The following is an 11217-nucleotide window of genomic DNA, read 5'->3' on the forward strand; positions in this document are numbered from 1 at the left end:
CACTGTATCCCTGCTCAATGTATAAACTTGGCTATTGCAGCTAACACACCTTTCCAATAACTCTTTAACTGAGGCTCTCATGTGAGCACTTGATTTGAATTACAGACATTGTTGCAGAGTCAGTGCTGTTTTTATTGGTGGCCCTAATTGCACTGTTTCTGTTCAGGTCCACAGGAAAAGAGTTTGCACTGAAGATCATCGACAAGGCCAAGTGCACTGGAAAGGTTTCACTCTGTCTTTTTTTCCTCCATCTCCTTCTCTCTTCTTTGTGTGTATTGCTCAGACCCATGCACGCACTTGTAAGGAAGGGTCATATGTCAGCATTGCACTGCATTATTCACACACCCACACACACTAGCGTGGCCTGTGTGTGTCTCTGATCCTCTTATCCCACACAGTTAGATTAAGCTGGTAATGTTTTATTCATCACCTAACTCAAATAATCCTCACACACTGACAATGACGCACACTGAATCACATACCCTTGACACAAATTCACATTCAGTTGATGAAACAATGCAGTGTCTTTTTATTAGCATAAATGGCTCAGTGTAAATCCTGTGTACTGGAACATATAGTAACTTGGATTATTTGTCTTGGTGTGTTTCCAGGAGCACCTTATAGAGAATGAAGTCGCAGTGCTGCGGAAGGTGAAACACCCCAACATCATCATGTTGATAGAGGAGGTGGACACTCCCTCCGAACTCTACCTGGTTATGGAGCTTGTCAAGGTACAGTAGAAGCTAATAGGGGGGAAAAATCAACGCACAGTCCTCTTTTCTCTGTGTGCTGTTTGAACACTTTGTTGATGCCGGCACAGGGAGGGGATTTATTCGATGCCATCACCTCCTCGGCCAAATACACTGAGAGAGACGCTGGTGTCATGGTGTACAATCTCGCTGGAGCTCTAAAGTACCTGCACAGCACAAACATCGTCCACAGAGACATTAAACCAGAGAACTTGCTGGTATGCATTCACACTTACAACATTTTCTTTTCTACAAATCCAGCTGCTCAGTGGGCTTTTAACTGAGCATGTATTTCATTTTAGGTGTTTGAGTATCCAGATGGCACAAAGTCATTAAAATTGGGGGACTTTGGCCTGGCCACAGTGGTGGAAGGACCTTTGTATACCGTATGTGGAACTCCTACATATGTGGCTCCAGAAATCATCTCGGAGTCTGGGTAAGATAGATTTTTATAAAGGGGGGATACTTTATGGGACTTTCTGTACCTAGATCTCTAGTTTTTACCAGGGAAGGTGCTCATTAAAGAGAAAAGTGCATGTTTTTACTCATTGTGAGTTGGTCTAAATCGAAACATCTGTTGTATATACAAGTAGAAATGTGGCTCTGTAATACCGCTGTGCTGTAATCAGCTGTATGGAGATTAAAAGGAGATTGGTATTTTGTGCATAAATGGTTGTTGTGGTATAATTACTTCCAAATCATTATAGTAGATTGAACCTTGGCTTTAACAAAATGGCAATATGTTATTTCATTGTTTTATGTCCAGTCAGTCCCTACTGTATTTGTACCACTGCGATGATGGAAATTGTTTGCTGTAAGCTATTTAGCTTCAGTTAATCCTTAACTGACCTTTTCTGTCTCTCCTCTTTCCACAGTTATGGTCTAAAGGTAGACATCTGGGCTGCAGGTGTCATCACTTACATCCTTCTTTGTGGCTTTCCTCCATTTAGGAGGTACTCGTCCTCCGTTCATATCATCCAGCAAAGCTCATGTTTAAACTGTCTCAAACCATGTCATCATTATTTACTCCAGGCACCATGTGTTGTACCAAAGCAGTATTATAATTTTCAGTTTTAATCAACAGACACAATGTTGAGTAAAGGTTTCAGACATTAGAGACTATTTAAATAAGTAAATAAGTCACGTTATTTTTCAATATGTTTTTCATATCTGTCAATTATTTATCTGCTACATAGACATTTGCTGTGATTAGTCATTGTGTCAAGAATTGTCCACCTGCAGTCAGTTTGGGAGGGATTTGACTTACATTAATAAAATAAATAAAGTAAAATTAACATTTATAAAATCCATGTTTACTTTATGGCAATTCACAGCTATTATAATAAGCACATAATTTAAGGGTAGGTTACAGGTGAGGCTATTCATTATTATGCATAAGTTCATTGTGAAAAAACTAGCTTCATCTGTATTGCAGATGTATGCCATGTGTGCTAAGTAATACATTATGAATTTGTGTTTGTCTTTCTATGTAGTGAGAGTAACCTGCAAGAGGATCTGTTTGAACAGATCCTTATGGGGCAACTGGACTTTCCCAGTCCTTACTGGGATAACATCACTGACTCAGCCAAGGTTGGGACCACAGACACACACACGTTCATGTATATCACTCTTGATGACATTATATTGATCTTGTTCATTTTCCTGGAGAATTGCACTGACCAATGCACGGTCTAGTCCTAACGCTTACTTGACCTAAAAACAACTAGAAAATGCATTTTCTGCAGAAAATGCTTGTGAAAGCTGAAAAGCTAAATTGCTAAAGCTAAACTGGATTGCTGGCATAATTGCATAAGAAGAATGTGAAGTAAGGTTTTTTTCGAAAAGAAAAGTCATAGTATAGCATGTCGAAAAAGTCTTAGTATAGGTATGTCGAAAAAAGTGATGAAAAGTCATATTATAGTATGTTGAAAATGGTGATAAAGTCATTGTATAGTTTATAGGAAAAAAGTGATGAAAAAATCTTATTATAGTATGTCAAAAAAAGTCATGGTATGTTGAAAAATGTGATAAAAAAAGTCATAGTATGTCCAAAAAAGTGATTTTAAAATTCTCCTCAGCTACCAGCCCGTACTTTGTCATTACAGGGACTTGAACCAGTAACCTTTGAGTTCCCAAGCCAAGTCCCTATGGACTGAGGCACCCTCATAGTTGTGAAACTATCTCGTAAAAAGTGATGAAAAAGTCATAGTATAGTATGACGAAAAAAGTGAAAGAAGACATGGGATAGTATGTCGAAAAAAGTAATGTAAAAGTATAGTATATCGGAAAAAAAAGTAATAGTATATGCAAAGCCTACTTGCTGATGCTTGTTGCAGCATTGCTAGCCACATTAACACTGAATAGTAGAAAAAGTGATTAAAAAAAGGCATAGGATAGTATGTAGAAAAAGGTCAAAGTATAGTATGTAGAAAAAAGTCATAGTATAGAATGTTGACAAAAATCACAGTATAGTATATTGAAAGAAGCCATAGTATAGTATGTTGAATGAAGTGATAAAAAGTCACAGTACAATATGTTGAAAAAAGTGATAAAAAGTCCTAGTATCGCATGACGAAAAAACCCATAGTATAGTATGTCAAAAAAAGTGATAAAAGACTAGTATAGCATGTCGAAAAAAGTCGTAGTATTGCATGTTGAAAAAAATGTGATAAAGTCATAGTATAGTATGTCGAAAAAAGTGATAGTGGTGCTAGTTTCAGCAGTGCTATAAACTGAGCCACCGTCACAGTGAATAGTAGAAGTAAAATGATAAAAAAGTCATAGTATCAAAAAAAAGTCCTAGTATAGTATGTTGAAAAAAGTTATAGTATATCAAAAAAGTCATAGTATAGTATGTCGAAAAAAGTGATAAAAATGTCATAGTATAGTATGTTGAAAAAGGTCATAGTATAGTATGTTGAAAAAGGTCATAGTATATGTCGAAAAAAGTGATATTATAGTATGTCGAAAAATGTGATTATAAAGTCATAGTATAGTATGTAGAAAAAAGTGATAAAAAGTCATCCAATAGTATGTGGAAAAAATTATAAAAAGTAATAGTATAGTATGTCGAAAAATGTGATAAAAAGTCATAGTATACAGTAGTATGTCGAAAAAGGTCATGTCGAAAAATGTGATTATAAAGTCATAGTAAAGTATGTTGAAAAAAGTCATTAAAAAGTCATAGAATAGTATGTGGAAAAGTCATAGTATAGTATGTTGAAAAAAGTCTTAGTATAGTTTATTGAAAAAAGTCATAGTATAGTATGTCCAAAAAAAAGATAAAAAGTCATAGTATAGTTTGTCCAAAAAAATTATAAAAAGTCATAGTATAGTATATTGAAAAAAGTCATATTATAGTATGTCGAAAAATGTGATTATAAAGTCATAGTATAGTATGTAGAAAAAAGTGATAAAAAGTCATCCAATAGTATATGGAAAAAAATGCTAAAAAGTCATATTATAGTATGTTGAAAAAGGTCATAGTATAGTAGGCTATGTCGAAAAATGTCATAGTATAGTATGTCGATAAAAGTAATTAAAACGTCATAGTATAGTATGTCGAAAAAAGTCATAGTATAGTTTATTGAAAAAACTATGTCGAAAAGAGTGATAAAATGTCATAGTATAGTATGTCGAAAAAGGTGATTATAAAGTCATAGTGTAGTATGTTGAAAAAAGTCATAGTATAATATGTCCAAAAAATTGATAAAAAAGTCATAGTATAGCATGTCGAAAATAGTCATAGTATAGTATGTCGAAAAAGGTAATAGTATAGTATGTCGAAAAAAGTAATAAAAATGTCTTAGTATAGTATGTCGAAAAAATTGATGAAAAGTCATAGCATACTATGTCGAAAAAGTCCACACAAAATGGCCAAGTTCTGACTGGGACATAGTCTGCAGTGCCTACTTGCTGGTGCTAGTTGCATCATTGCTAACCACTGAGCCACTATGACACAGTATAGGAGAAAAAGTGATACAAAAGTAAATATAGCATGTAGAAAAAAATGTCATAAAAAAGTATTATAGTATGTCAAAAAAGGTCATAAAAAGTCATAGTATAGCATGTTGATAAAAGTCATAGTATAGCATGTCGAAAAAAAGATATAAAAAAGTCATAGAATAGTATGTCGAAAAAAAGTCATAGTATAGTATATCGGAAAAAGTAATAAAGTCATAGTATGTCAGAAAAAAAGAGATTGACAGGACCACAACTTTTGTCTTCATCCCTGTAAAGTAGGTCTTGAAGCTAATTGCACCACAGGATTTGAACACTCAACCTTCTGTCTTCCATTTATTCTCTTATCACTCTAAGCTATCTGACTTGACACAGGTTTCAGTTTTCGTCATATTTGGCTCTTTCACTTAGTATGTTGGACCTCAAAACATATAAGATTCAAACACTCAACCTTCTGTCTTCGAATCATTCTATTCTCATAGTATAGTATGTCGAAAAAAGTCATAGTATAGCATGTCGAAAAAAGTTATAGTATAGCATGTCGAAAAAAGTTATAGTATAGCATGTCGAAAAAAGTCATAGTATAGTATGTCGAAAAAAGTCATAATATATCATAGTATAGCATGTCGAAAAAAAGTGATAAAAGTCATAGCATGTCGAAAAAAGTCATAGTATATTATAGTATAGCATGTCGAAAAAAAGTGATACAAAAAAATCATAGCATAGATAGAAAAGTGATAAAATTGTCATAGTATAGCATTGATTGTGACTGGTTTAAAGAAATGCCAATAAACGTGAGCAGGTTTTTCTCCTATCCCGGAATGCTGTGTGGACTAGCCAGACCTTCCTCCGCAGCGCTGTGGAGGAAGGTCTGGCAATGCGAGACTATTCATCAAGTGGCTAGAAACATGCCTTTAAATGAATGCTAATGTCAATACAGTTGTTGCTAACGCATTAGTCATGTCAGCTAAATTTGTGTTTTGTGCCATTTTCAGCTTGTTGTTGAGTGCTTCTCCCAAGTGTACAAAATATTGTGTATTGCAATGAACTGTTTCACTGTTGTGTTACAGACAAAACTACCTTTTTTGAAATTGTTCATTTGGATAACAGAATTTGTAAAGCAATATCACAATATGATGATTTATTTACAACACAATACCCCTAAAAGTCTAAAATATTAAATGGTCCAACCCTACCTCATTGTGTCCTGCCAAAGTAAATGACGCGATCAAGGGAAACTGCTGATGTAGAGTTAAAAGATGTTTAGCTTTGATGTTGTCCTAAACTGTGGTGTGTTTTGTTGCAGGAGCTGATAGGAAAGATGCTGCAGGTCAACGCTGAGGCTCGATACACAGCACAAGACATCCTCTCCCACCCTTGGGTCACGGTATCTCAAAGCCCTGTTTGTCTCTGTATTTTTTGTATTTTTTGAACATTAAGATTGTTTGAAAAACCATTGTGCCACTTCCCCTCATTGCATGTTTGTGTGTATGTAGGACGACACAGTCATGGAGAAGAACATGCAGATGGAGGTCACAGGTAAACTGAAGACGCACTTTAACACTGCGCCTAAGCACAACAACACCACAGCTGCGGTGTCCGTCATCATGGTAAGCACCCAAAAGCGTTCACAAACCAACGTACGAACAACTCAATGTTCTGCAAATATCAGTGTTATATTTTTCTGATATATACTGCAGTCCTCTTTAGAGAGCAATCTTATGACCTACATTAAGATTAACTATCAGTGGCCTCTGTAATCTGTAGTACTGAGGTTTTGACAGGGGTTTAATCGTAAATGACAAGGTGTCTGAAGCAGATTGCACGTTGGGCCTTTTTCCAAACCTTTACTGCATGGCGGTGGATGTCTGACCCAAATACAGAAGATTGAGCTCCTTCTAATTCACTTCACAGTATATGAATCTTACGCCCACTTAATCACCGGGCCACGAATATCTGACCTCAATCATCGCCCAAGAGAGACAACTCCTAAACAACTTGTGCTGCTGTAAACATGTCAGACAGGATTTTAGAGATGGAATGACGGAGAAACTTGGACAGGGCAGAAGAAGTCATTCCTGTTAGCAGTCACATCCTTCCTTCTTGTCTGTTTCAAGCCTCACTTGCATCATTTCCTGTTGTACAGTTTGACTTCCTCCACTCTTCATCTCATCAGGTCACACTACCCATCAGCCCATTCTCTTCAGTCTGTCTGTCTGTCTGAACTGAAAGCAGGAAAGGGGGGGGGTCTAATTATAAATTTGATTTGATCACTGCTGCAAAGAGCCTCATTTCTTGTTGTAAATCTCATTTGACAGTTTGAGGTGTAAACGTGGGCCCTGGTCTTGGCCCCTCCTCCTCCTCTTCATCCTCTTCCTCCTCTCTTCTCCTCCTCACCCCTCCCTCACACCCGACCCAGGACCAAAGGGGACGCCTGGAGCTAAGAGCCGGGTACACACTTCATAACCGCCCCCTCCTTCCTCCCTTCTTCCTTCCCAGCCATCGCCCTTCCCTTCACCCACTTCCCTCCATCTATAACAACTCCCACCCCCCCTTGCTCTCCCTCCCTTTCCCTTCCTTCCTGTTTCTTTCTCAGGTCCCCCCGCCCCTCTTCTCCAACTGCCAGCTGCAGTAGCTGCTCTCAATAACCAGCTGATATGGACCTCGCTAACATTCGCTCTGTCCTGGATTGACCCCTCTGAACTGTTTTCACATTCTTCATTCTGCTTCTTTGCTCACATTTCATTCTATATGTATCGATCATGAACTTTTATTAGCTGTGAAATCCATCATCTGTGTTTTGAAGGATGTGTTTGATCACATAGTCATGGAGGTCATTTAGCATGTTTACAGTGCTAATGCAAGCTAATGCAAGAGCAGTTTCATTTGCCTCCCTCTCTGCCATAAATTATTGTTTGTTAGTGATCTCTTTAAAAAAAAAAAACTCCTTAAAATCTACTTTCTGTGGGTCTACATATCTAAAATTGGTTGCTAAGCACCGTTCCATGGTAATGGTACTCTGCTGCCATCTTGTGGAGAAAATTAAGAACTGTGCTGGCACCATTCTGTAGTTTCAATTCACAGAGATGGATGCAAACCTATGTGGCTTTATTGCCTTGGATACAAGATCCCCCCTGCCCATTTTTAAGGACAAGGTTGACATTATTCTATATTTTAGTAGGTCACAAATAATAGAATAATGCCAATCTTGTCTTTTAAAAACTAGAACATTCACATTTAAATCATACCTTATCCCTGCATCCTATTGAGTGGTATGTAAATATAGCTTCACACTAACGGACACATGTTTCTGCTGAACTAGTCACTTACAAGTCTTAGTTTGTTCCAACTCAGTTTTCTCAAATGCAAAGGGTCATTTGGTCCAAACCAAATTGAGTTTCATGATGTGAAATACCAGATTAGCCCTGAGCTGGAACAACAACTGTCCACTGGCCATCATGCTTGTTGTGTTGACTTTGTTTTGTGAAGTTGTGAGTAAGACTAGTCTCTGTCCCTTTTTGCTTCTCCCCTCTCCCTGCATTACGCCCCTCTGAATTAGCTCCAAGGCAATGGTATGTACTAACACTTGACGCTATGCTTCGTCTGTTCTGCTGCTGAGATTCAGCACAAGGGCAAATGAGGAACATATTTAACAGATTTCTGTCCCACGTAAGAAAAACATCATTGGCTTTACTCGAGACAAAAGCACCATGTATTTATCTGTTGAATGAAAAGGTAAACATTCATTCTCTCATTTGCCCTTTCTCTGCATATAGAATAGCAGTGATGATCTAATTTGCCTTCTCATGGGGTCAGTCTACTGTGTCTTTTTGTTTGATCATCTTTCAGTTATTTATGTTAATTACCATTAGCTTATTTCATCATGTGTGTTGTTCATTCATAGGGATCATAAATACAAATACAAGACTGGGTCAGCAGTTAATGATTGTAGGTATAAAAAGAAAACATTTAGTTGATTAAATCCCATTTCTCACCACAAGAGCTAGACTATCATTCACAGGAAATGACACAAGCATTAATCATTTTCAATAGAGAGTGACCCACAGTATATCTCTCTCTGTTATGATTGGTGTTATTAAAGCTTTAATGGTACACCAGTATCAAGCAGGTCTGTCTGTCTGTCTGTTTTGGCAGAGCACAGCTCTAGATAAAGAGACCCTCCAGCTCACCATCCATCATCGTCCACAGCCCCAAACAGTGCCATGTCCACCATCGTCAGCTGGCAAGAAAGTCCCAGCCAAACCAGCCTCGCCAACAAAGTCAGGACCAGCTTCTCCAACCAAACAGGCATCCCAGGCAAAAGAACCCAAACCCACCAAGTCTGCTCGTCTCAAGGCACCCAAGACCGCTGTGTCTGCTGTGCCTGATGCTACACCCACTTCTAATGCTCCCTGCTCTCATTTCCCAATTGACGGTGTGTTTCCTTCTGCTCCTGTAAGTTTGCTTTTCTCCCCTTCACCCTCTGCTGAAACCTACCCCATCACCTCTTTGCCTGTTTCCACCCCTTCTGAAACAACATCACCCTTCGCCGCTCCCTGCTTTTCTCTCGAAACTCCCTCACTCTCAGGCCCTCCTGCTTTTTTCGCCTGCAACACTCCCTCTACACCTGTGTCATGCCCTTCCCCATCATCTCCAACCAAACCAGCCCAAACCTCCTCTTCTCCCACCAAACCCGCCTCTCTTTCTCCCACCAAACGAGTCCCTTCCTCCTCTTCTACCAAAGAGGCAACATCCCCATCAACTTCCCCCTCAAAACAAGCTTCCCCCTCCCCAGTCTCCCCCATCAAACCTGTCATTTTCTTCCCTTTCTCTTCCCCAACCAAACAAGAACCTCCCTCCCCCTCTCCCATCCATCCAACGCTGTTTCCTTCTCCTCCCTCTACACCTCCCAGATCCACGACCCCGGCCTGTCTCGCTGGCCCTCCATCTCCCAGCCCCGAAGCTGAAGAGCTAATGGAGGAGATTTAAATGGCAATTATGTAGCCAATTTCTCCCCTCACTCCTTCTCTTTATGGGATGAGGAGGCTAAACCTCCACCCTAAGCATTTCCAGTAGCTGTTAACTGAGCCAGTGATTGCTGTGTCCATGTTTTTCTCTCACTCTTGTCCCACTCATTTTCATTGGACGGAGGATAGAAGGCAAAAGAGTTTGTCGATTGTATATGTGTGTTTGTATTTATTAATAGAGGATGTGGAGAAAGGGAATGAAGTGAAAACATCACTGTTCTGAGTGGTTTGTCTTTAGAAGTCATGCATTACAATATCATGCTAATGTGAATTATTTTATTTATTATCCCATTCTGACTGCCTGTGGCTCTTTTGTAAATAGTTATTCATTACACGCACGCACGCACACACCATTGTGAACTCCTATTGCTTTAGCAGAGGGACAGTAGGTCCATAATACAAGTATTTCAGCACATCAAACTTCTGAACTTGCTAGCATATCTACCTGTAGTGTAATCCAACTATAACTACTATCAGTATTTTCTCTGACCACAGCCATCCCGATGGTAACCGAAAGTCTGTTAAACTTAAGATTCCTATTAAGTGTTGCTATCTACAGTATAGTGGGTTGACAAAATAAAGTACTATGTAGCTAATCTTGAATCAGGCCCTGCTTTGTTTAACATCTTCAGCTCTACTTGGAGATTCTGTGCATTTGTGCGTCTTGAAATCATGCATGTAAAAGAGTTAATAATCAGATATGTTAAAGCTGTTCACATTCAATTTAAAAGGCTATGTTTACAAAAATTACAAATTACAAAACAAAAATCTACAAAACATTACCTATAGTGCAGTGGTTCCCAAACTTTTTGGCTTAAGACCCCTTAAACAATCTGTTGTCTACTTGTAAACCCTTTTTATAAACTGGATATTTCTCTGCATTTTGGCCATTTCAACCAAAGGTTAAAATTGTTTTATTTAAATAAAAAAAGCAAACCTAAGAAAAAAATATCTGAAAAAATTAACACAATTTGGTGTAGAAGTCGTGTTTTTTTTTTTTTTTGGCTTTCCTATCCAGTTAATCATCTCCCAACCCCTCAGATCTATATTGTGATCCCTGGTTTGGAACCACTGCTCTTGTTATTTAGCCATGTAGAAGGCAAACAAAATCCCGTCCATTGTCTTGGGGTAGGAACAGTAATTTCAGAGAAACATATTTCCAATAAAACAAAAACTCTTTGCATGTCCAGATACTGCTAAAAGTGAGGCACAAGTTGTTTTGTTTAAATTTGGGTGAACTGGCCCTTTAACTGACAAGTGCATCTGCCATTGTAATTCATAAGTCAATTTGGTCGATTATTTTGTGCACCCACTCTGACAGACATGCTGACACATTATCCACGTACTGTTTGTATTATTTGATGTGAACACTGTAGTTGTACATAGTGTGAAGAACCTTAGTGGTCCACCTGAAACTTGAAGGTTTGTCTTTGCCTACGTGTGTCTGAGCAGTAAATGGCCCCTTAAAGTCATAAATAACT

The 11217-nt window shown here is 38.3% G+C and overlaps 1 protein-coding gene across 7 annotated transcripts in view; it reads left to right on the plus strand.

The window, feature by feature from the left end:
* dclk2a (doublecortin-like kinase 2a) overlaps positions 1-10675 on the plus strand; it is a 49426-nt gene extending 38751 nt beyond the window's left edge. For 4 of the 7 annotated variants that reach the window (XM_036000097.1, XM_036000098.1, XM_031276808.2 and 1 more), the window contains exons 9-17: positions 167-224; positions 612-731; positions 821-967; positions 1052-1185; positions 1625-1702; positions 2243-2339; positions 6016-6096; positions 6206-6319; positions 8865-10675. In XM_036000097.1, coding sequence (XP_035855990.1) covers positions 167-224; positions 612-731; positions 821-967; positions 1052-1185; positions 1625-1702; positions 2243-2339; positions 6016-6096; positions 6206-6319; positions 8865-9698 — 1663 coding nt within the window. In that variant the 3' untranslated portion in view covers positions 9699-10675. Of the gene's footprint in view, positions 1-166; positions 225-611; positions 732-820; positions 968-1051; positions 1186-1624; positions 1703-2242; positions 2340-6015; positions 6097-6205; positions 6320-7027; positions 7161-8268; positions 8282-8864 lie in introns of all 7 variants that reach the window. The other 3 variants (XR_004897026.1, XM_036000100.1, XM_036000099.1) reach the window with 3 other exon arrangements.
* Positions 10676-11217: the final 542 nt, after the last annotated feature.

Source organism: Sander lucioperca, chromosome 4 (genome assembly GCF_008315115.2).
Source record: "Sander lucioperca isolate FBNREF2018 chromosome 4, SLUC_FBN_1.2, whole genome shotgun sequence".
In the NCBI taxonomy this organism is placed as follows: domain Eukaryota; kingdom Metazoa; phylum Chordata; class Actinopteri; order Perciformes; family Percidae; genus Sander; species Sander lucioperca.